The sequence below is a fragment of the Chelonoidis abingdonii genome, chromosome 4 (genome assembly GCF_003597395.2).
Source record: "Chelonoidis abingdonii isolate Lonesome George chromosome 4, CheloAbing_2.0, whole genome shotgun sequence".
Taxonomy (NCBI): Eukaryota; Metazoa; Chordata; order Testudines; family Testudinidae; genus Chelonoidis; species Chelonoidis abingdonii.
Window position 1 is genome coordinate 35,446,087 of NC_133772.1, and position 26,415 is coordinate 35,472,501.

Here is a 26,415-nt window from a genome sequence, read left to right on the forward strand (position 1 = left end):
TAAAAAACAAACCAGAAATGCCTATAAGATCCATCGCTGATCTTTGGTGGTTGTGGTGCACTGGCAAAGTCACCTGCCATTGCAATTCATCTTGGAAGGACACCAAGCAATGATACGCTCCCAAATGGAAAACAACTTTGGAATGGTTTTATCTCCCTGGTGGTCAAAACTTATTAGAAAGCTGGAAAGGCTACAAAAACTCCACTCAAACTGCTGCAGTAAGTTGTCTGCTGTGGAAGAGAGTGAGTGAAAAGCAAACTTGGCTTTGACTATAGATACTTTGCTGACTGGTGCCATAGATGAATAAGACAGACAGATACCAATTATGTCTCTTGCAGAACAGCAGGAAGCAGTGGGGAAATGGGAAAATATATGGCTTCCGTAGATCGATATTTACAGTTTGCTCTGCAGAAGGATCCTGTATGACTAAAACTGTTAGTAAAGGTATAAGTGGAATAACTGTATCCTGAAATCTGCTGCTGTCATTAGGACGTGGAGAGCAGATTGGATCTGAGCACAGAAAGCAGTCAGGGGAGCCAGCTGCAGTGTGATGGGCCAAGGCAATGGAGTAAGTGGGGTAGAAGGGCCCCGAGGAACCCTTTGGAGTACACCGCATACAGTAATAGAGTTCTGTTTGCTGGGGTTGGCTATTATCTTTGTCTTCATCTCCTGCACATAAAATCAGTGCAGCTATGTGTCTCCTTCAAAAAGTTATTTATTGCCGAGATATCAGGGCCCCATTGTGCCAGGCATGGTACAAAGGGAGGTACAGACAGTCCCATCCCTACGAGCTTGCAGTCTAAAGAGACAAGGCAGAGAAAGGGACAGAGCATACCAACAGAGTGATGATTTGCAAATGGCATATTAATTCCATGAGGTTTTTTGGAGGGACGGGGGTTTTATTGGAAGGGGATTAGCTAAATGGAGAGACAAAGGTTGAAGGGGACAAGACAAGGGAGAGAAGAGTTAGAGGTGGAAGTAAAAGGATAAGAAGGACAGGTGGAGTGAGGCTGAGATGAAAAGACTGGCGGGGGAGGGAGGCAAGAAAGCATCTGGAATATCACCGACGCAGCCTCAATATGGTATCCTGCATTTTCAACAAATATCCCTGTTTGGCCACTCTCAGTATCTTCCCTTCAGATTTCCTCTCAAGAGGCCAAGACTAACCAGCTGTGACATCTGGGGAGGGACAAGGCATCCACCTCAGCTTCCAAGTCAGCTCCAAAGTAGAGCGATTTGAACGCTGCCCAATATGATGCTGCTATTGGCACGATGACTCAATCGGGGGCGGGGGGGAGGAGAACGTAAATCTGGAGCATCATTCTTCAGGGAGAGAAACTCTGGGGAAATTCAAGTATAGACGGTTTCATTGCCAGAGGATCCAATCAGCGGCCCTTAAAAAATATTCTTGCTAATTCTGCCTTTTGAGGATTAAGCATATGCCCAGTGCTTAATTGCCAGGGCTGAGCCCCAGCCCCTCTAGCAGTTCGTAGCCCCAGCACTCTGGGCTTGCCACGTCAGTTATGAAAGTAAAAAAAACTGCTTGAGCCCCGGCACCTCTTTCATTACAAATAAAGCACTGCATACACCCCTTTAAGGGCCTCCCTTCGGCAGCCATTTTGGAATACAGTTCATCAACCACATCCATTCTCACAAGAGGAAGCAGAAAGGGAAACTCTAGTACCCATTTCCCCCCTAGTTTTCATTCTGCTGTAGGGAATCAGGAGAGTCAAGAGGCTTGTTAGTCAACATTTCCCATTTTCTCAACGTACCTCCAAGGAAGCAAAGTTGAGGGGAAAAACTACCTGCAAATTGGAAAGATATGAAATGACTTAAAACATAATGAAAACCTACAGCTTACAGATGTGAAAACAACCTAAGTGTCTGTTAAAGCCGATGCTAAGGGAAGCACTGTAGCTACTGGAAACCCATTCATTTTACAGGACAGATCCCTGGTTATGGACACTTATCCATCTATCCATGGAACAAAGTCCTTTCCTGCCCCAATGTCAACCTGCAGGATCCTGAAAGAAAAAGCTGCCAGGAGACCTGCCTACCAAGTAAGGTTCCTTTCTAGCTCTCAGCTGCTTCTACTGCAAATATGCTCAAAGGCAGCAACAGAAATACAAGATGATGAATAGCCTCAATTGAAAAACTTAAGTAAGCTGCTGCCGTAGCAATGGCTGCAGATGAATGATTATGGAGCCAGGAGCTACAGTCAATCTGCACCATCTGTATAGTAAAAATGCGTTGCTTTGTCTCTGCAAAGAAAGTCTGAAGAGTCTTCTGCTTTGGAGCAAAACCTTCCAGCCTTGCTGGCAAAAGTCAGCATTTTATTGGGGAGGGGAAGGAAGGAAAGCAGTGGTATAAAAAATGGCCTTGGATGCTGTCACTTCACAGCTGCACATTTTAGCTGCTACTGGAGATGTTAAAAGGAGTCATGAGCTTAGGGAATGCAGAGAACAAAGAGGAAGGGAAGGACTGATTAGTCATGGGGGAACTAGATAACAGATTTAGCAGACATGACACAATTTATGTTGTGCTGGGATATGAGGATACCTCAAGTGTTTCGCTGTGTGAGAAGGGAATATCTTCCAGCACAGTGTGTTATTGATATTGTAAAGTCATCCTGTGCCATGTCATCGTTGGGGGGAAACATTAATCTGAATGTTTTATGCCGATTAAAGTGCCGCATTCTAAATTAAGTTAAAAATAATTACATTAAAATCATAATGGGAGGATGTTATCAGGGCAACCAGAACGATCATTCTGAAGTTATTTAATGATGTGACTGTGTCTCTGCCTTTTCACAGTGTAAAAGGTCATACTGGAGAAAGGTGCCAGATCGACTGTCTGGGAGGCTGCAGTGGCTAACCACAGAGCACAGACAATACAGCACACACTTCTCTGCCATGCCCTGCCAATATGTCTCAATCATCACCCGAACGGACCAGCTCTAGCCATAAAGGCCCACTCCAGTCAATGGAGCAGCTCCCACTGACTTTGGCCTGGTCTACACTACGCGTTTAAATCGATTTAGACAGCGTTAAATCGATTTAATGCTATACCCGTCCACACTACAACGCTCTTTATATCGATATAAGGAGCACTTTATATCGATTTCTGTACTCCTCCCAGACGAGAGGAGTAGCGCTAAAATCGATATAAACATATCGGATTAGGGTTAGTGTGGACGGAAATCGACGTTATTGGCCTCGGGCGGTATCCCACAGTGCACCACTGACCGCTCTGGACAGCAATCTGAACTCGGATGCAGCGGGCAGGTAAACAGGAAAAGCCCCGCGAACTTTTGAATTACATTTCCTGTTTGCCCAGCGTGGAGCTCTGATCAGCACGGGTGGCGATGCAGTCCCAAATCCAAAAAGCTCCAGCATGGACCGTACGGGAGATACTGGATCTGATCGCTTTATGGGGAGACAAATCTGTTCTATCAGAGCTCCGTTACAGAAGACGAAATGCCAAAGCGTTTGAAAAAAATCTCCCAGGCTACACAGTGCTGCATGACAAGCGTAACGGGAAGCCAGAGAATCAAATGGACGCTCATGGAGGGAGGGAGGGGGTACTGAGGACTCCAGCTATCCCACAGTCCACAGCAGTCTCTGAAAAGTATTTGCATTCTTGGCTGAGCTCCCAATGTCTGTAGGTTCAAACACAGTGTCTGGCGTGGTTCAGGGAATAGCTCCTCAGTTTCTTCCCCCCCCCACCACGTGAAAGAAAAGGAAAGAAATCATTTCTTGACTTCTTTCAATGTCACCCTATGTGTACTGAATGCTGCTGGTAGACGCGATGCTGCAGCAGTGAAGAGCAGTATCCGCTCCTCTCCCCCCTGGTGGTAGACGGTGCAATAGGACTGATATCCATTGTCGCCATCAGCCCGTGAGTGCTCCTGGCTGGCCTTAGGTGAGGCTGGCCGGGGCGCCTGGGTAAAAACAGAATGACTCCCAGTTATTCCCAGTAGATGGTACAGAACGGCTGGTAACCGTCTTCCTCATAGCAACTGGGGGCTGAGCTTCAATCAGCCCCCTCCCTTTCCTGTGTAAAGAAAAGATTCTGTACTGCCTGGACTGTCATAGCAGCAGCATGCTGGGCTCCTCTCCCCCGCACCGCTTATTGTCCTGCCTGGACTGTCATAGCCCCGGGAGGCTGCCTCCCCTCATTTTATCTCACTAACAAGTCTCTGTTTCTTATTCCTGCATTCTTTATAACTTCATGACACAAATGGGGGGGGGACACTGCCACGGTAGCCCAGGAAGGTTGGGGAGGAGGGAAGCAACGGGTGGGTTGTTGCAGGGGCACCCCCTGTGAATACTGACACGGAGCAGCTGTGCTCTGATACACTGGTCCTCTAGTACACTTGCCCCTTATTCTAGGCAGGACTGACTCTATTTTTAGAAACCATAAAGGAGGGATTGACTCGGGGAGTCATTCCCAGTTTTGCTTTTGCGCCCCCGGCCGATCTCAGCCAGGGGCACTCATGATAGCAGTGGACAGTACAGAGGGGGAGAGATAACCATCATCTCATTGCGTGAAATCGAATTTATAATATCAGTTTTATGAAACCGATTTTAGCTAATTCAATATTATCGCGTAGTGTAGACGTGGCCTTTGAATCAGGTTCTAACGCAGGTATTCAGTCTTCTCCACCTCCACTCAATCCATGGCCTTTCTGTTGATTCTGTCAACAAGGCTAATGACTGTGCCGATGTGGACACGTCCAATAGGAACTGTGCTGAACCCACCTAGCACTTTCACAGAGAACACACTAACCAGCACTAAACACACTGCTGGCACTTCACAAGTATAAACGGCATGGTAGCAATTGGCCATGAATTCTAGTCTTGGATTGTATTTGAACCGCCGACCTAGATGTGAACAACTAAATATTCCATTACCAGCCCTCTGAACTATTCAGACTGTTAATTATGTCTTCTCTCTTTTCGGTAGTACCCAAATGATAAAATGGCATGAAATAACTCAGTTCTGAGAGCAGGTTGTAGCTTTTAAAAGTGCATAATGTGCAACTAAACAGACCACAGTGGTGACGTGCCAGGAGACTACCACAGTCATGGACAATTTGCAGAAGGGAGGGTTTGCTAGCCATTTTATGAGAAGCTTGCTTTTATGTGTTCCTCTTGTTAGCAGGACAAAGATCTCATCAACACAAGGACACTCAATACCCACATAGGCTTGGTCCAAGACTGGATACCATTACAATATGCTGCCATATGAGAATCTCATTCACTCACTCCTTGGACTCACAGGACTTGGAAGTGGCATGCTGAGACTAGAGAAGTATGCTGCACAGGTCCCCTGTGGTCAGTATGCTGATCTGTGTCTATGAGCCATAATTAGAGCCTCAACCAGCCCTCCATGGCCAGGAAGAAGGAGGACACAGTGCCACTGAGTGGGAATCGGGCAAAAGTGGGGAAATCCTGAAAGGCTTCCTGCTCATCAAAAAGTAATAAGAATATTTCTCTCTTCCACAGAGCTTAGATCTCACACCTCTTTGCCCAGGATGAGGAATGGGTGTCCTTAGCCCCCCTTTCCAAATGTGGAAACATACTCAGGAGAGGGGAAATGACAGTCCCAATGTCACACAGCACAGTCAAGGAGAGAACCCCAGGCTCTCAGACCACTGCCCTGTCCCCTGAACCCCACTGTCTCCTTATTCCCACAGGAGGGAAGAAATCAGGCTCTAATCATGAATATATTCTTGCATGAGAAATCTAAGGAACACTGTGAAAACAGCTCGTGTCAGGGTCTCAGTGTTTGAAAGACGGAAATGGATTCGTTAATACTAAGTGCTCTTTTGGCATACAAAGCACAGAAGTCATAAGGGACAGCACTATGGAAAGGACAGCTAAAGATTTTTTCTTTTAGATCTGTAGTAAACAGATTACACAGAGAGTTTTCCACAGTGCATTACTTTTAACCCTTCACTGCAGCTGCTGAGCAAAGGGAAACCTCCAGCCTCTCTGAATCCTATACATGCCACTTGAATGACCTTCAGCATAAATCCAAAGTCATCACCAGGTTCACTTTTATGGACGTAGGATACTTACAGCTGAAACGCAGGATTAGAAGCAAGAGGAAAACCAAGGACCGGGTGAGCCCGTTACTCAATGAGGGGGGGAAACAATAACGGAAAATGTGGCAATGGCAGAAGTGTTAAATAACCTTTTTTGGTTTGGTTTTCACCAGAAAGGTTAGTAGCAATTGGACATCAAACATAGTGAATGCCAGTGAAAATGAGGTAGGATCAGAGGCTCAAACACGGAAAGAACACGTTAAAAATTACTTAGACAAGTTAGATGTCTTCAAGTCACCAGAACCTGATGAGATATCTTAGAATACACAAGGAGCTGACTGAGGAAATATCTGAGCCATTAGCGACTATCTTCGAAAAGTCATGGAAGATAGGAGAGATTCCAGAGAACTGGAAAAAAACAAATATAGTGCCCATCTATAAAAAGAGAAATAAGGACAACCCAGGGAATTACAGACCAGTCAACTTAATCTCAGTACCCGGAAAGATAATGGAGCAAATAATTAAGCAATCAGTTTGCAAACATCTAGAAGATAATAAGATGATAAGTAACAGACAGCAGAGATGTATCAAGAACAAATCATGTCAAAACAACCTAGCAGTTTTCTTTGACAGGGTAACAAGCCTTGTGGATGAGGGGAAGCAGTAGATGTGGTATATCTTGACTTTAATAAGGTTTTTGATACTGTCTCATATGACCTTCTCAAACAATCTAGGGAAATACAATCTAGAAGGAACTACTAAAAAGTGACTGCACAACTGGTTGGAAAAAAGTTCCCAGAGAGTAGTTATTAGTGGTTCACAGTCAAGCTGGAAGGGCATATCAAGTGGGGTCAGTTCTAGGGCCAGTTCTCTTCAATATCATCATCAATGATTTAGAAAATGGCATAGAGACTACACTTACAAATTTGCAGATGCCATCAATCTGGGAAGGGTTGCAAGTGCTTTGGAGGATAGGATTAAAATTCACAATGATTTGGACAAACTGAAGAAATGGTCAGAAGTACAGAGGATGAAATTCAATTACGACAAATGCCAAGTACTCCAATTTGGAAGCAACGATCAGTTGCACGCATACAAAATGGAAAATGACTGCCTAGGGAGGAGTACTACAGAAAGGGATCTGGGAATCATAGTTGATCACAAGCTAAAGATGAGTCAACAGAGTAAAACTGTTGCAAAAAAAGCAAACATAATTCTAGGATGTATTAGCAGGAGTGTTGGAAGCAAGACACAAGAAGAAATTCTTCTGCTATACTCTGCGCTGATTAGTCCTCAGCTGGAGTATTGTCTCCAGTTCTGGGTGCCACATTTCAGTAAAGATGTTGACAAATTGGAGAATGTCCAGAGAAGAGCAACAAAAATGATGAAAGGTCTAGAAAACATGACCTATGAGGGAAGATTGAAAAAAGTAGGTTTGTTTACTCTGGAGAAGAGAAGACTGAGAGGGGACATGATAACAATTTTCAAGTACATAAAAGGTTGTTACAAGGGGGAGGGGGAAACATCGTTCTCCTTAACATCTGAGGATAGCACAAGAAGCAATGGCTTAAACTGCAGCAAGGGCAGTTTAGGTTGGATATTAGGAAAGTCTTCCTGTCAGGGTGGATACACACTGGAATAACTTGCCAAGGGAAGGCTGTGGAATCTCCATCTTTGAGATTTTTAAGAGCAGGTTAGACAAACATCTGTCAGGGATGGTCTAGATAATACTTAGTCCTTTCAGGAGTACAGGGGACTGGACTAGATGAACTCCTGAGGTCTCTTCCCGTCCTATGATTCTATGATTATTCAAAGTATCATTTTAAATTCCTGCACTACAATTTATTTGTAATAAATTTTGGATTTGTTTCCTACATTTGATGTCAACAAAATGAGGGGTCTGATGCTATATGATAGGTTACAGCTGCCCAAAGTGAATGCGTTGAAAGTAGGAAGAAGCCATAACAGCGCTGTAAGAGTGACATTCTGGTGCATATTTACATCAACCCAGAACATTGTCTGCAATATAAATATGATTTAGAGAGCAAGTCTGTTGACAGTGGAATGGGACACATACGAATGCCTGGTCAATATCCTTCCTGATATCTGCCACTATCTGGGCATTATCACCACGTGCCAAGACCGCATCCAGGGAATGATGCTGGATGGTCTCCAGCAGACGAGCAGGGTGACCAAGACGCAGTATCTTCTCCTTGTAGCCAGCCAGTCTTTCCACCAGATTATCCACCGCAGTGTTTGAGGGAGCACAACACAGGACCTTGGAGACAAAACAAAGTGCTAATTAACTGCAAACACTGAACTGCTGAGGATTGCAAAGCCTCTGATTAAGAGCATTTAAAGTAATGATAGTCTCACCAGTGCACAGATGAGGGAAGAGGTGATTTTCTGAATGCAGCTAAGAGGAAAGGCAACAGTTTAAATCTCTGTAGCTTCAAACTACTGCTGGAAATACGCATGTACACAACACAAAACAATGCAAGATTTTAAACAATTACCTACAGTCCATGTCTTCAGACTTCATTTAGGCCCTGTGTACACTTGGGATTTGCCCCAGTTCCAGCCATCCACATAGCTCTATAATTGCAACCGACAGTATAGGCAGATGAAGCTGCTACTTGCACCAGAAGAAGAACTTATCCTTGTTTCAGCCAATGGCTAGAACTGGGGAAATCTCTGGTGTCGACAAGGCCTTGATTCCAAAGTACAGACACCCTGTATGCTCAAACAACGCAAATGACAACATGTAAATGTACATACTATAGCTACAGCACTACCATCAGAATCATGGACTGGTTGGGGATAGCAACCAGTCCAGTTGGTTGGAAGCAGATAGGGCCCTTCTTTCTCAGGTGTCAAAGCCTGGGCTCTCTGAAGACAATTAGTGCCTGCTCAATATGCTGCTCCCCATTTCCCCCTTCCCAGGGTGCCATGCAAGTGACTTAACATTCTCAAGAGAATCCCATAGTAGGACGAGAGCTGGCTTCCTGGCCCCTGACAGATGTGTATTGTTGCCAAAAATCACCATTTTATAAGGATTCAGAACTAGAATGTTTTATAAAACTTACAGCAGTGTATATTTAGTGAGCAAATATGGAAAGCCACCCCCTTTCACACAGCCCACAAATGTGACATTTCACCAGCTGGAGGGGAAGGGTGGTTCTGTGGTTAGACACTGAACTGGGAATCAAGAGATGTGGGATAAATTCCCACCTCTGCCACCGATGTCCTGTGTGACGTTGGGGAAGTTTCTTAATCTCGCTGTGCCTCACGTCTCCATGTGCAAAACAAGGAAAACAACACTTCCCAACTTCATATGGGTGGGCAACAATAAGCCACGCTGACTGCAGTCACTGGGGCAGAGACTTTCTTAGACTACGTGCACATACAGCACCAAGCACAATGGGGCCCCAGTCTTAGTTGGGAACTCTGGGTACAACCGCAAGATAAGGAATATAAATCCAGTCATTGCTAGAGTGCACATCATCATAGTGTCCAGGTAACTTAAGCCACTGCTTCCAAGTGGACCTGGTACAAGGGGTAAACCATGTCAGGTGCTGCCCAGTGCATCAGAGACATCACTCAAAGGCACTGGAGCACAGGTGCTGGAACTAGGGCTGCTGCCGCACCTCCTGGCTTGAAGTGGTTTCCATTATATACAAGGTTTACAGTTTGGTTCAATGGCTCTCAGGACCCCCACCATAAAAATTGCTCCAGCACCCCTGCACGGGTGCATACACACACACACTTTTTTCTTATTAATATCAACTCCCCCGACTAATGCCACTGGTATGTGAGTCAACATTGAAGCTGCAGTGGAATGTAGTAGGGATGGGCAGCAATAAAGAATTCCACAGCTCAATGTGTTGATTAGTTAGCAAAATAAGCATATCCCTAGCGATTCTGATATCTCTCACTCACTTTCAGGCCTTGCTGCACAGCTTGAAGTATTAGCTCAACCACAGTAGTGGTTTTGCCAGTGCCTGGTGGTCCATGGATGATGGCAAGTTCTTTCTGTGCCAGCGAGAAGGAAACAGCCTCCCTCTGGGAGACATCCAGTGATTCATTATAGAATTTTAAAGGCTCTGTGGAAACAACAAGAGGATCATTCAGATGTCAGCTGCACATTGGGCATTTGCAAAAGAGTGAATACACAAGTACAAATAAAAGATGTTCTTGGCAGCTGGCGTGAATCAGGCTGACAATGAGAATAATAATATTTCTAGTGAGCAAGGCAAGCTGTTTAACACCTTGGGGACTAACACTTGAAACTTGGATTTCTTTAAAAAATGACAGGTTACATGCATTTTCTTGATCATCCTTGCTTTGTTATCTTGGGCATGCTTCAGAGGGAACGTGTATTATTTTTCCAGATAGCTTGTTATCAAAACACTGCTGCAATGGATAGCATTTAAAGGAGCAGTCTACTTACAGGAAAACCAAAGGGTTTTTGTTGTTGTTAAAGAAATGTTTTGATAACATTAAAAATTCAGTGAGAGAAAATTCACGATTTTGTTTGTAATTTAATCATTCCTCTGTTGTTTATTGAATCCATACACAAAAGCATTGTGTTAGCAACCAGGAGAAGCAGAAAAATTACACTGGCTGTAAACAAAAGTAAAACAGACCAGCCTAGTTTCACTGCACAACCCCAAGCAAACAGCATAAATGGTGAAAAAGAAAATTCGATTTTCAAATCTCTTTCAGTTCTAATTATCTAAGATGTTACTAGCAACACAGGAAACGGAAAACTAATACGTGAGTTTCGTCTTTCCTGTGCTCTTAATTTCAAAATATGGGATTCTTCTCTTATTTCTACAAGCAGTTTATTTCTCTTTATACCTCTTAGATTTCTCTGAGTTGGAACCAAATTTATTCTCATCCCACATAATCCTGCTGCTAATCTCCCTTGTTATTACTGCAAATTAATTATCACAGAAAAGTTAACTCATGAGACTGAAGTTTACACACAAAAAAATGATGGGTGAAAACCCACATAAGGCAGGTTCCTGGCACCATCTTTTGCCTGGTGTCACTCATTAATTTCACTTAGGGCCTGATCCAAAGCCCAGTGAAGTCAGTGAGATACTTTCTATTGAAAGTGACTTTCCATCTTCAATGAACTTTAGATCAGGCCCTGACATATTGAATGATAGTCTTCCCTTTGTACACCCTTTGCCACCTCACAGTTCCCATCTAGGGTGCCCACCTTTAAAACTCCTGAGCACAGGTTAACACCACAGGGGGCTCAAAAGGCTTCAAGGTGGAGGGGAAGAAAATGGTTTGTTTTCTATGGGTCTTATTCTGCTTTTTTTGAGGGTGCAGCCTGTTACAGTAACTACAAGAAGAACATCAGGTCTCTGTGGGATAGGGAAAAATCAGCTCCCAAATGAGAGGCATTTCCCACAAAGAGGAACAGTTGGTAAGTAGGAGTCACTGCTTTTTTTTTTTTTTTTTTAGTTTGGCAAACAGGAACAGGCGTTTTCAATTGCATGCTGGCAAAAGATGCACTATGGAGCAGGCACATCAGGAGGAGAGACAGTGCCAGCTTCTTCCCCCCCCGCCAGTGTGCTTACTTAGAGGGGCCATCCCTCACAAGGGCAAGGTGGTCCAGTCCCCAAGCTCATTCAGTCCTCAGGCTCACTCTACGACCACTAAAAAGGAGTAAATGTTGAGAATATTTTGTGTGCATTGAGACTACCAGTTGATTTCACTATGGCCACCAAGCAGCCATCAGTCACTCGCATGGAGTGGAGGAACCGCACATTAAGCCAGGACAGAAAGGGGTTCTGGGGTTTCATGGTCTCAGCTGCAGACAGAGCTTGAGGTCTAGACCACTTCAAAACACCTGCCAGAAGTGTCAAGCCTAGAGGGGAACATTCTCCAGTTGGACAAAAGATCCAGGAGGGCCAAGGAGAGAGGCTGGAGGAAGCAGAGGGAGGAGCCCTTTTGTAGATCCAGAAGGATCTTTGTTCCCAAAGGCTAGAAAACAACAGGCTGCCCAGAAGACACAGGGGAGAAACAGTGGTGGACCTACCCTGAGTGGCAGGGAGTTCAGGCTACAGACTGCTCATCCATCTGGCAAGTGGAAGGAGGAGGACTGTGGAGCAGGTGTCCCCTGCAAGTCAAGTTTGGAAACCTCTCCAGGTCTCTCTGAGGTTAACCAGTCTGGGAAATGGAATGGAGGGGGTGGTGGGTTTTGTCTCTCTAGAACAGACCTCAGTTCATTCCCAGCGTAGGCCTGGACTTTTTGTTGATTCTTCAGATTAATCAAACTAACAAAGAATTTTTCATCCCTAACCCCACTCGGAAGGAAGATCTTCCTTTCTAGTTCCTGCCATGGCCAGCTGGTCTTCTCCTGACACAACACTTACCTGTGCTGACCAAGTTGCTGCTTTCCAGCTGCTGCTATGGCCTCGTTGTTTGTCTTATTTCTCTTCCCCATACATCATTTAGGCTCAGAATATCTGCTGTGAAATGCACAGAGCTCAGCTGATCTGCTTCAATATATGAGCAGACTGTTGTTCTTAAGAGCTGCTCAGAATTATTTTTTTAATTAAGAATTTCCAGGTATAGTTTGAAATCAGACCTGGTGGCATATTTAGGCCCTCATATGCATAGGGGAAATGAATATATGTATGTCAGGCCTCTCTTCCAAACAGTGCTCTGCTTGCAAATTTTAATCCTAACGAATAGACATGGTGCAAGGGCCTGTTCACACACCCTTCATCCCTGGGCTTGGTGGCTGTGGGTCACACAAATGAGAACCTGCAATCTTATCACCACTGCAGCCCCGGTTTGGGACAAGCCAAAACCCTTTTCAGTGTCAGAGCAATGAGGAAGCAGTTTGTAGGGAGAGTTACACAAGAAGCCTATGAAGTGGGATGGTATCCCTCTAGCAGGTGATTACCCAGACCCCTTCGAACTCTAAGGGCCAAGTTGCAAACCCCTTACAGGTTAATAAGTGACAAAGTCTTCCCACTGTCATCAATGGGAGTACTCCTGTACCTGCTCACCAGCGTAAGGAATTCAATTTTCAACATGTGGAGGCCTCTCAAATCTGAGGGGTTCATTGACATATATTCATATCTGTAGTGACATTAAAGAGACTCACACACACGTACTGGTAGAAGAACAGATCCCATTCAGCTTCTAAATTATAACCTGACAGCACCTAAATGACTTTAAAAAAAGGCTCATGGGGGGCTTAATCCGGAACAAGATGCTCTCCTCTCTATTCCTAATTAGACGGGGCATGTCACAACTGGACACATACAAAGATGGGAGGGGTTCTTGCATGGGGCAGCAGCTTCCCCTACTCCAAAGTGTGCTTTGCAATCCTCCCTGACTCCTTCACAGACACTACAGATTAGCAGTGCGGTGACTATGTAAATCCAGTGTGCACTAGAAAGAGAGCTGGCATATTTGGGGTTCATCAAGTGAAAGAGTGCAACAACAGTCTGGTGTAAATGGAGAATTACCCCACAAGAACATTAGAAAAAGTTCTGCAGTAAATCTTCAGCAGTTCTGTCACACTTCTGCTGATGGCTCAGCTTCTGCCCTGAATCACCGCTGCCTTTTTAAATAAGTTCTTTAAACCATGTACTCAATAAGACTCATCTGGGATTTCAGCAGCACCTTTTCCTTGCTCGAGATATCCACAAGCTCTTCCCAAAGCAATGAGCTGAATGTGGGTAGCAAAACAACCGCACAACCAAATGCAGCAGCCACTCTGTCCTCAGCATTGGCTCACAGTCAGACCAGGTCAGCAAAACAGATTCTTTTGTGACACGTCTTTGATCAAGACAGCATCAGGATCCTGGGTGACCCACCTACTCTTTCCACTTTCTCCTGGACAGCCTCAAGAGAAAAGCATCAGATTCTGCTACCCTCTGCTGTGCAACTGCATATTTAGGCCTCTAACATCACAAACGAAGTTTGAATGATTCAAGGATGTGAATCCCTATTCTAGGTGACTGCCCTAGCTGCATACAACTAATAGCACAATGCTGACCCCTGGTGGATAATAGAGTAATTTATAGCCTTGCACATTAAAGACCTCCAAAACCCTGTTAGTTTCAGCATAAACACACAGGATGGAATCACTCCAAACATGCTGAAATGCAGCCACCTCTAGGGTGTAATTGAGCAGCTGTTTAACTGCTTGAATAAAGTGTGGGATATATTTAGAAAGCTCTAAACAGTTTGGGCCACAGCTGCACAATGAATGGCACACGGCAGTTGTGATCAAGCTGTTTTAAAAGGGAGAGATATCCTAGCAGGTATTCTCCATGAGGAGACTCTGTAGCTTGCTGCCTATATGGTTTGACAAGACCAGAACTTCTTAGAGTTCAGAGTCTGCCATTAGGAATATCTGTTCTCACAGGCTTCCCTGGAAGCAGCAGAATTAGGGATTTGCTGTAACTGTTCTGAGGAAGAGTTAGTCTTTGCAACAGACTTATTTCATCTGGGCATACTATGTCCAAAAGCTGCTTGTTATATTACCCTAGATTACTGCATGCAGCATTTTATTTGCAGCTTCTCTGAAAGATCTTGTGTTTGTGTTAACGATATTTATTCTTGGTTGCAGTTTCAATCATTTTACAGTGCTGTAGGCTTGGACAGGCACTATTAGAAGTGTAAATAACTAAAAATTAAATCAATAAATAACACTCAGTAGTTTAGGATGGAAAGTGGATATTGCTGTATCCAGCTCTAACTGCAGTTTGTTTTAGAGATGAATGTAATTAGTCACACTGGGATTTCCCATAGACATAGGGTCTTATCATGCCTAGGGCCCTACTAAATTCATGGTCCATTTTGGTTACTATCACAGTCATAGGATTCGAAAAATCTTAATTTTCATGATTTTAGCTATTTAAATCTGATATTTCATGGTGGTGTAATTGTAGGGGTCCTGACCCAAAAAGAAGTTGTGGGGGGAGGTCACAAGGTTATTGCAGTGGGGGGGGTTACAGTACTGCTACCCTTACTTCTGTGCAGCTGCTGGTGGCGGCGCTGTCTTCAGAGCTAAGCAGCTGGAGAGCAGCGGCTGCTGGCCAGGTGCTGAGCTCTGAAGGCAGAGTGGGCGGGGAGCTGGCCCCTCAGTCAGCAGCTGCTATTCTCTGGCTGCCCAGCTCTGAAAGCAGCAGTGCAGAAGTAAGAGTGGCAATACCATACCATGCCATCCTTACTTCTGTGCTGCTGCTGGCGGGGCGCTGCCTTCAGAACTGGGCAGCTGGAGAGTGGTGGCTGCTGGCCGGGAGCCCAGCTCTGAAGGCAGAGCCGCTGCAAGCAGCAGTGCAGAAGGCAGGGTGGCATGGTAGGGTACTGCGACCCTGACTTCTGTGCTGCTGCTGACTGGGTGCTGCCTTCAGAGCTGGCCGCCTGGTCAACAGCCGCCATTATCTGGCACCCAGCTCTGAAGGCAGCGCAGAAGTAAGGGTAGAATACTGTGACCCCTCTAAAATAAAGGAATTGCAGGGGAGTCGCAAGGTTGTGTCAAGCCCCCCAATTTGAGAAATACTAGTCTCCCCTGTGAATCTGTACAATACAAGGCAAAAGCACACACAAAAAAACCAGATTTCACAGCGAGAGACCAGATTTCATGCTCTGTGATGCGTTTTTCATGGCCACGAATTTGGTAGGGCCCTGTGACAGGGTGCTGGGCAAGGACTGCTTAATCAGCCCCCTGCCATGCCCACTCCAATTAAGGGGAGTAGATTGAAGTTGGTTGAATAGGCCTGTGCCTGCCTGGCAACTAACAACAGCTGCCAGCCTAATTAGCCGGGCAATAAAAGGGCTGGGAAGTGGGTGGGGGGGAGAAAGGGGAAGAGTGGCTCTGGTCTGCTGCTTGTAAAAGCCTGGCTGAAACAAACCTATATATAGATAGTAATGTGGTGATAGGAAAGAGCTATAAATACAATGCACTGGTGGTGGCATCGGCCTGACAGACCCTGACTGGTTTGCGAGGGCAGCAGGGGCAGAAGCAAGAGGGGCCTAGCTGCGCCTCGCTAAGGCCCTAATCATGCCTATGCTTCAGAAGAGTGCCATGGGTTCTTAAAACAACCTCAAATCATCAGAATTTCAGCTTTTCCATCTTTTGAGGGAGGCAACACCTCCTATAGCCCAGTGTTCCTTAATACCTTGCTGGTGCATGCAAAGAAGCACCTTCTGAATCACCAACATCACTTCCTTCAGCACAGAATTGCTCCTCAGAGCCCGCCCCTCCCAATATTGACCAGGTCTGGCCCTGCCCAGCTTGCGCGCTCTAAAAAGATCACAGCCAGAAGTGGTAGAAATGCCTGCCCAGCATCGAACAGCAATAGCAGTAAGACGGCAGAGGTAGAAATGCAAGTTATATGACCGCTGATGCAAGCCTAGGGTGTCTAAAGTTCAAGGGAGAGGCCTAAAGAAACTCAAAAATGAAAGGAAGTTAAAACTAGGCCTCAGTAGCTGGAATTCTGGTGGGAGACATCCCTGCGCCTTGTTGCTACTGAACTGGAGTTCATTCCACTACTGGTGGCTGGGATTTTCTAGCGACACAGAGACTGAGAGAAGGGCAGTGCACAGATTACTGTCAGCAACTCTGTACATCACTATGAGTCTGGGTGGAATTGCTTAAAATTGCTATTACTGTATTATAACCATTTTGTGACAAGTGATTGTTTCTTTACGCGGTGCAACATCACAAACTGTGGCTGGATGCTGATTGTTGTTAATTACTTTAAGGCTATGTCTACACTAGCTTCTTCTTTGGCTATCCCTCAATACAAGGAGGATGTATGCCAAAGGGATTCATTGGTGAGTTTTTAAGTGGCTGAGGAGCCCAATTCTTGCCATGCAGATTTTCCAACAGATGTGACAGGTGTAATACTCAAGAAGGGGACAAATCGTTGTGCAGGAACTACAGAGGTTTTGCTCTTCTCTCCATCGCAAGGAAGATTCTTGCCCAGATCCTACTAAACCACCTCCTCCTCCTTGCCAAGGAGCTCCTCCTTGAATCACAGTGTGGCCATCCTGACGCACAACCGACATGATCTTCATGGCAGGGCAGATTCAGGAGAAGTGCAGAGAGCAAAACCAGGAACTGTTCATGGCATTCATTGACCTAACCAAGGCCCTTGACTCTATCAATCGTGATACCCTATGGAAGGTGCTGTGTAGGTTTGGCTGTCCACAGAAATTCATTTCCATCATCAGACTACTCCATGATGGGATGACTGCCACCATTTTGTGCAACGCCTCAGAGACCAAACCATTCACATTGATGTCAAGCAGGGATGTGTCATTGCTTCAACACTCTTCTCCATTTAACTTGCTGTGATTCTGATTCTCATTCGTGACCACCTTCCTGATGGAATCGGGATAGAGTATCATATGGATGGCCGACTCCTCAATCTTCGATGTCCCCAAACAAAATCTAAGATCATGAGAATTGGCATTACTGTGTATGCAGATGACTGTGTCATTCTTGCACACAGAGATGCTGACCTGCAAAGCACCCTAAATCTTTTTGCAGTGGCTTATCACAGCCTAGGTCTCTCTTTCAACATCGGGAAAACCAAGGTACTCTACCAGCCCTCACCTGCACAAACTACTCTTCATACTCCACAAATCACCATCACCGGAGAACCCCTAGAAAATGTGGACCATTTCCCATACCTCAGCAGCCACTTCTCCCAAACAGCCAGCACTGACACAGAAATTGAACACAGGATCCGCTGTGCCAGCACATCATTTGGAAGACTTCTCAAACGAGTCTTCAGTGATAGGGATCTACAAACAAGTACCAAGATCTTGGTTAACAAGGCAATTGACATCCCCACATTCTCTATGGGTGTGAGACTTGGGTAACCTACAGATGACATCTCAAGCAGCTGGAGTGGTTCCAAGCAGCGCTGCCTCAGGAGGATTCTCAGGATTAGCTGCGAAGACCGACGCACTAACATTAGTGTTCTCTCTGCAGCCAACATCAGCAGTATAGAAGTGCAGGTCATGAAATACCAACTCTGCTGGGCTGGCCACTGGGTATGTATGCCTGACACCTTCTGAAGCAAATACTCTTCTCTCAGTTAAGTCAGGGAAGAAGGGCTCGCAGAAGGAAATGGAAACATTTCAAAGACGTACTGAAAGTACATCTTAAAAAGGGAGACATCAATCCAACAAACTGGGAGGACTTGGCATGGAACAGAACACAGTGGCACCCCACCATACACCAAGCCACAGCTCACTCTGAGAACAGATGTGCTCATGAGACACAGATGTGACAAAGGAGGAAAGAAAGGACACAACACTCCAGCCAACAACTATGTCTCCTCCAAGATTATACCTGTCTTTACTAGAACTTATATCAGCAAAACTTTTGTCACTCAGGGATGTGAAAAACACACACCCCTGAGTGACATAACTTTTGCTGGCATAACTGCTTGTGTGCACAGCGCTACATCAGCAGGAGGCGCTTGTTGAGCTGGTTTTATTATGTCAACAGGAGAACTCTCTCCTGTTGGCATAACGCGGCTACACGAGTGCTCTTACAACGGCACACCTGTATAGGTACAGCTGTGCCACTGTAAGCTTGTAGGCGTGGACATTGCCCAGGCTACGATTCGCTTTGTTGGATTCACTGTCCATCTAATCAGCTGGGAAATGAATTAACCAGGCCTAGCCTGTGTGTGACATATATAGATCCACTTATATAGATCCTTAAGCCACAGTATTTGGCAGTTTACACATTGGTTCTCAAAATAACAAAAGCAGTTAAGACCACATCATAAATCACAGTACATTTCATTAGAAGATAACTTAAAACCACTGACCAGTTTGAGTAGCACAAAAGAATGTCTAAGCTATTACAATTCTATTTCTTTGTGCTCTGGTAGAATTTTCAAAGAAAACCAGCCTCACTAATCTTTTGCAAAATGAAAGATTTCTTCTTCAGGCCAAGAGGCTACATGCCAGGAATCAGTCCAGTAAAGAAATCTACAAGGAAAGCACACAGTAGCTTGAGGACTCTGTCTAGCTGCTGACATACCTACAGCAACAAGAAATTACTGTCCCCCCCATCTGACTCTATCTCTTAATATTGCTAGTGAACATCATTTGACATTCACACGGAGATGCTGCAGCATGTGTATTTTTAGGTTATTATACAGCTTGGACTTTATACCTCCCATCCCCACTTACAGCTCTATCACTAATGAAACCCTGCTCCATACGTTTGTTACTTATCGTCTTGGTCCTTAGGATCTCCTGTCCTCTGACCTCCTTGCAGCTCAGTTCTTCCCCATTCTGTCTATTCAAAGTTCTGTGGTCAAAAATCATGTTCCTCTCCTGCCATTCTGACCACATCTCCCCTCTTCTTGAATCCCTTCCTTGGAATCCATTCTTCATCCTCAATATTAAGTACAAGTTATTCTTCCCATATGCAAAACTCTCCCCCGCCTATATTTTTTCTACACCTCTCTCGCTCCCTATACTCCACCCACACTTCTGTCATGCACTTAACATCTACTCTGAGTTACACCAAGATTTCATCCTCAGCATTAGCACATGAAGCATCTTTGATGCGCCTATCCCTGCAGATAATTGTATCTTCTGATTCACAAAAGATGTACTCTTGGTCCTTAAAGGAGATGCTCTGCTACGTCAGAAAAGAGGCATGAAATGATTTAACATTTTTCCAGTCATGTGTCAGAAAGCACAATTGTGAGACATAATTCTCTCTATATACATTCCTGTAGCAGGGTGGACCCCTGCTCCTGCCCTGAAGGGCTTAAAAACAGCCCTGGGAAGGGGCTGTGGCTGGAGAAAGCAGCCTTTAGGCTGGGCTGATTGGGGAAGTGGCTGCAGCTAGGGCCATGCACCAAACTGAGCAACAGGTCCTCATAAGAAGGCCAGAGGAGCTAGAAGCAATCAGTCTCTCTCTAGCTGTAGAGGGAGATGGGCCTGGCTGCCGGGAGCTAGAGACAAAGTACCTGAGGGGAGCAGGGCAGAGGACAGGCTGAGGAGCGGGGGAGCTCTGGCCTGGAAAGCCCCAGGCTGAGGCCTAGCATTAGGCTAAAAGGTACTGGGGGTTGCAGAGGGCAGCCCAGGGGTAGGCTAGGGCAACAGGTCCAAACCCCATTGCCTATGACGAGTGGCAGTGAACGGGGGCAAGATGGAGACAGGGCAGTAGCCATATACTGAGGCAAAGTGGAGATAGAGGGTGGGGGTCCCCCGGGAAGGGGAAACCCCCAGAGAAAGGGGTGACTGCTTGGGGGCAGCACTCCATGTAAAAGGGCACTGGGTCCAGAGGGCAGGTGGGTCACCGGCCTGCAGAGGGCGCTCTGGAGCTGGAACTGAGCTAATTCCCAGAAGTAACCAGCAGGAGGCGCCGCTGCAGGGGTGAGTCCGCACATCTACAATTCCCTTGCTGTTTGTAGAATCTTATCCCCATCTAAGGCCTGGTCTACACTACGAATTTAGCAGCGTTAAACCGATTTAAACTTGCACCCGTCCACACAACGAAGCCCTTTATATCGATATAAAGGGCTCTTGAAACTGATTTCTGTACTCCTCCCCGATGAGGGGAGTAGCACTCAAATCAGTATTGCCATGTCGGATTAGGGTTAGTGTGGCCGCGATTCGACAGTATTGGCCTCCGGGAGCTATCCCACAGTGCACCATTGTGACCACTCTGGAAAGCCATCTGAACTCGGATGCACTGGCCAGGTAGACAGGAAAAGCCCCATGAACTTTTGAATTTCATTTCCTGTTTGGCCAGCATGGAGAGCTCACCAGCACAGGTGACCATGCAGAGCTCATCAGCACAGGTAACAAGCAGTCTCCTGAGAATCGAAAAAAGAGCTCCAGCATGGACTGCACAGGAGGTACTGGATCTGATCGCTGTATGGGGAGAGGATTCCGTGCTAACAGAACTCCGTTCCAAAGACGAAATGAAAAAAACCATTTGAAAAAACATTTCCAAGGCCATGAATGCAGAAAGGCCACACCAGGGACTCAGTGCAGTGCCGTGTGAAAGTTAAGGAGCTCAGACAAGCCTACCAGAAAACCAAAGAAGCAAACGGAAGGTCCGGAAGTAGATAGGTAAGGTAAGGGTTAAGTTTCTTTTACCTGGAAAGGGTAACCAAACACCTGACCAGAGGACCAATCAGAGAACTGGATTGTTTAAAGTCAGGGGCGGGAATTTGTATACTCGGGGTCTTTTTGTTTTCTCGGCTATGAGTAAACAAGTTTCCTTCTAACTCTCTCTTATCTCAAATATTCTACTAAAAGTCTGTGAGTACAAAGGAAAGCAAAGTAATTCGGCTATGAAGAGCTTTGTGTTGTATGTACAGATGTGGATTGCTGTGTCTTTGTTGTTTCCTCGGCTGTGAGGGAAAAGGTTTCCTCCTAACTCCATCTTATCTTAAAGTTTCTCCTAAACATCTGTGAGTACAAAGGAAAGCAAAGTAATTCGGCTATGATGAGCTTTGTGTTGTATTTACATGTATGTTGATTTGTTGGACTGGGTTTAATCGGGCTATCTTTTAAATCAGACTGTTTATTCATATTTTCTTATAAGCAAGAGCCTGTATTGAGTTTCTTAATGCAAGATTATTGTTTTATATTTTCTTTTTTTTTATATAAAGTTTTCTTTTTAAAACTTGTGGAAGTTTCTTTTCCTAGTGAGGCAAAGGGGGGAAAAGCCAGGCTGTGGGCTATTTTCCTATTGTTTCTCAGGGAAAGAAGAGCAGGCTACGGGGAAAGAGAAAAAGAATCATCTCTGTTCTCTTGGAAAAGTTTTTCTCTAGTTACTGCTACGAGAAGGGAGGGGGAATTTCCTTGTGTGCTAGCTGTGATTAGCTGTGAATGCATAGCCTCGGGGACGCTAGATTGCCTCTCCGGTTGTATTCAAAGAGTGAAGTCTAGCATTGCACCGGCTAACCCAGGAAAGGGGGGGAAGCTGGGAGAGAGAGAGAGAGACCCAGGGCTGGGTCTTGGGGGTCCCCCAAGGAAGGGTTGGGGACACCAGAGAGAGGATTTTCTCAAACTAGGGGGGTCAGGCCCTATAATTCCTGACCTGTGGCAGCGAGAATATCCAAGCTGGTAGTGAGCTTGGGGGAGTTTCAGGTAAGCACCCAGGTCTTGGGACGCTAAAGTCCAGATCTGGGACAGGAGGCTATTAGTTAACATGTCTGGGGATGGAGCGGAAATCCTCCAGGGACATCTCCATGAAGCTTCTCCTGGAGGTACTCCAAAAGCCTTTGCAGAAGGTTTCTGGGCAGGCAGCCTTATTCCGTCCTCTCATGGTAGGACACTTGACCATCGCCATGCATGTAGCAAGTAATCTGGTATCATTGCATGACAAAGCCTAGCTGCGAGTATGGTTCCCAGTGTTTGCTGGCATTCAAGCAACATCCGTTTTATCTCTGCTGTGTTATCCTTAGGAGAGTGATATCATTTCATGGTAACCTGGTTGAAATTCAGGAATTTAATTAAGGGGACAGAGAATGGCCATTCCTACTGGGCTGTTTGCCTGTTGGCTTTAAAAGAAATCCTTCCTTGCAGGTAGCCAAGCAGGAGGAAGGGGGGGGGTTTGATTGGCGCTGAGCTTTTTCGCGTTTGGCTAGCAGGGATCTTCCTGCATACCTAGCCACGCGGTGGGTGGGAGGGGGTGTTTAGCAGTGATCTTCCATGATACCAGCCACGCGGTGGGAGGAGGAGGGTAAAGCGATCATCCCAGAATTGGATTGGGGTGGTGTTCTGCTGCTGCACGTTAACAGGAAAGAAGCAGCACTTCAACGGGCTTTGCTTGGTATTTGGGAAAGGAGGGTGCACTGGATATATGAAGGCTGCAGAAGACGAAAGACAATGGCTTACCATGGCCCGCATGCAAGCCGAATTCTGCTGCCAGGACCTGCATCTGTGAGATCTCTAACACCAGAGCCGCAGGCACTCAATATTAAGATGCAAAATGCGGACCTTGTAGTGAAATCTGCATGTGCTATGTAAGGTGAATAGTGTTGTTTCACTCGTGAAGAGAGTATAAGCATTGTTCTGTAAAATGTATCTTTTTAAATACTCCCTTTTTTCCCTCCCTCATGCAGCTGCAAATTTTCAAGCCTCCCTATTCCATCCCAAAGGCTATCTCAGATAAGGCAGCGGAAAAAAAAGATGCGAGACAGAAATGTTCTCGGAAATCATGGAAGTGACCCGCAATGAAAGAGCTCATCTGAATGAGTGGAAGAGGACGTGGTACAAAGTACAGGAAAGATGCCAGTGACCGTGAGGACAGGAGGGACGAACGTGAGGAGATGGAGGGAGAACGTGAGATGAGAGGTGCTGAGAAGATGAGAGGGGTAGGCAGGAAGATCAGCGGTGGCGGGATGCAACTGCTGGGGCTGCTGCGTGATCAAACTGACATGCTCCGGCATATGGGTGGAGCTTCAGAACAGGCAGCAGGATTTTAGAGTGCCGCTGCAGCCCTGTATAACCACCCTCCCCCCTCACCATGTTCCTTAGCCGCCTCACCCACCAGACGACGTAAGAACGCATGGGGGAGGCTCGTGCACCCGCCCACTCCACCCCAGTGACAGCCCAAAAAAGGCTGTCATTACTTATGAAATTTTTTAGTGGCTTTTCCTCCCTCCTATCCTCCTCCCAAACCACACCCGGGCTACCTGTCAGTTCTCTCCTCTTTTTATAATGACTTAATAAAGAATACATGATTTTTAAACAATAGTGACTTTATTTCCTTAGGCAAGCTGTAATCGAAGGGGGAGGGTGGGTGGCTTACAGGAATGAGTCAATCAAGGGGGGGGGGTTCATCAAGGGAAACAAAACACAACAGTCACACTGTACCCTGGCCAGTGATGAAACTGGTTTTCAAAGCTTCTCTGATGCGCACCGCCTCCTGGTGTGCTCTTCTAATCGCCCTGGGGTGTCTGCTGCGTAATCAGCGGCCAGGTGATTTGCCTCAGCCTCCCACCCGCCATAAAAGGTCTCCCCTTACTCTCACAGAGATTGTGGAGCACACAGCAAGCAGCAATAACAAAGGGACATTGGTTTGGCTGAGGTCTGAGCAGTCAGTAATGTGCGCCAGCGCCTTTAAACGGCCAAATGCACATTCTACCACCATTCTGCACTTGCTCAGCCTGTAGTTGAACAGCTCCTGACTACTGTCCAGGCTGCCTGTGTATGGCTTCATGAGCCATGGCATCAAGGGGTAGGCTGGGTCCCCAAGGATAACTATAGGCATTTCAACATCCCAACTGTTATTTTCTGGTCTGGGAAGTAATTCCTTTGCTGCAGCCATTTAAACAGAGTAGTGTTCCTGAAGACGGCGAGCGTCATGAACCCTTCCTGGCCATCCCACGTGGATGTTGGTGAAACGTCCCTTGTGATCCACCAGTGCTTGCAGCACCATTGAAAAGTACCCTTGCGGTTTATGTACTGGGTGCCCTGGTGCTCCGGTGCCAAGATAGGGATATGGGTTCCATCTATCGCCCCACCACAGTTAGGGAATCCATTGCAGCAAAGCCATCCACTATGACCTGCACATTCCCCAGAGTCACAACCTTTCGTAGCAGCAGCTTAGTGATTGCTTTGGCTACTTGCATCACAGCAGCCCCCACAGTAGATTTTCCCACTCCAAATTGATTCCCGACTGACCGGTAGCTGTCTGGCGTTGCAAGCTTCCAGAGGGCTATTGCCACTCGCTTCTCAACTGTGAGGGCTGCTCTATCTTGGTATTCTGGCGCATTTTCAGGGCAGGGGAAAGCAAATCACAAAGTTCCATGAAAGTGCCCTTACGCATGCAAAAGTTTCGCAGCCACTGGAAATCATCCCACACCTGCAACACTATGCGGTCCCACCAGTCTGTGCTTGTTTCCCGGGCCCAAAATCGGCATTCCATGGCTAGAACCTGCCCCATTACCAGCAGGATCTCCAACGAGCCGGGGCCCGCGGTTTGAGAGAATTCTGTGTCCATGTCCTCATCACTCTCGGCGCCGCTCTGCCGTAGCCGCCGCCTCCTCGCCTGGCTTTGCAGGTCCCAGTTCAGCATAGACTGCACGAGAATGCGTGAGGTCTTTAAAACATCCATGATTGCTGTCTTGAGCTCAGCAGGGTCCATGCTTGCCGTGGTATGGCGTCTGCACAGTTCATCCAGGAAAAGAGGTGCAAAATGGTTGTCTGCTGCTGCTTTCACGGAGGGAGGGGTGTGGCTGTACCCAGAATCATCAGCGACAATGTTTTTTGCCCCATCAGGCACTGGGATCTCAACCCAGAATTCCAATGGGCAGGGGAGACTGCGGGAACTATGGGATAGCTACCCGCAGTGCAACGCTCCGGAAATCAACACTAGCCTCGGTACATGGACGCACACCGCCGACTTAACGTGCTTAGTGTGGCCACGTGCACTGACTTTATATAATCTGTTTTTAAAAACCGGTTTCTGTAAAATCGGAATAATCCTGTAGTATAGACATACCCTTAGATAAAAAGCATCACTTGGAAACTGCATGGGGCCTTGATGATCTAGTGATCAGAGAAGACAGGACAGGAGTTTGGTCACTGTTTATATTTAAGTTCTGAATCTTCTTTCCCCATGAAAAAGAGAGAGAATTCTAAGTCTTGTATTCTGCACTTTACCTTCCAGCCTCGTTTTCTCTTTGGGCCTGATTCAAGGCATACTGAAATTGATGTGAGTCTTTCTGGTGATTGCAGTGAGTTTTGGATCAGACCACTTATTTGTTCATTTCCACCTCACTGCCTCCTGTCATGCTTATTTCCTCCTCCACACTGATTTAAGTCTAGATGGCATGTTATCAAGCTCAGCCTCAATTATGAGTGTTATTTGCATAATCAGCCTTGCTCTGCGCTGCTCCTACCCCTCTGTAAGGATGATGTCTAGTCTCCATCCACAGATACTGACAAACAAGATTGAAAAAGATTTGTGTTTTTCCTGCTTAGGCCAAAACAAATGTCTTAAAACGTATATTTGGCATCGATCGCAGAGCTCCACAGATCTAGCCAGTGAGGGTAACCCACAAAATAAGGCTTTGGGCTCTCAGTATAAAGGAAGTAGGATCCGGGATTCAGTAGGTGGTGCTCTTCACCAAGTTGCTCCTGAACCAATGCATCAAAACAGTGTTAGAAGACACGGCTGCTGAAGTCCCCTTCTTTCAGGTCATGTTAGAGTAGGAGTGGGCAAACTTTTTGACCCGAGCGCCAGATCTGGGCGGGGAAATTGTATGCACAGCCATGAATGCAGGGCTGGGGCAGGGGGTTGGGGTGCAAGAGGGAATGCTGGATGTGGAAGGGGGTGCAGTGTGCAGGAAGGGGCTCAGGGCAAGGGGCTGGGC

At 46.2% G+C, this 26,415-nt stretch overlaps 1 protein-coding gene across 2 annotated transcripts in view; it reads right to left on the minus strand.

Moving 5' to 3' along the window:
* Window positions 1-26,415, minus strand: part of IGHMBP2 (immunoglobulin mu DNA binding protein 2) — a 100,399-nt gene that overhangs the window by 56,803 nt on the left and 17,181 nt on the right. For both annotated transcript variants that reach the window (XM_032773114.2, XM_032773113.2), the window contains exons 5-6: window positions 9,989-10,152; window positions 8,127-8,327 (exon numbers count right to left, since the gene is read on the minus strand). In XM_032773114.2, the coding sequence (XP_032629005.1) occupies window positions 8,127-8,327; window positions 9,989-10,152 (365 nt within the window). The remainder of the gene's footprint in view (window positions 1-8,126; window positions 8,328-9,988; window positions 10,153-26,415) is intronic.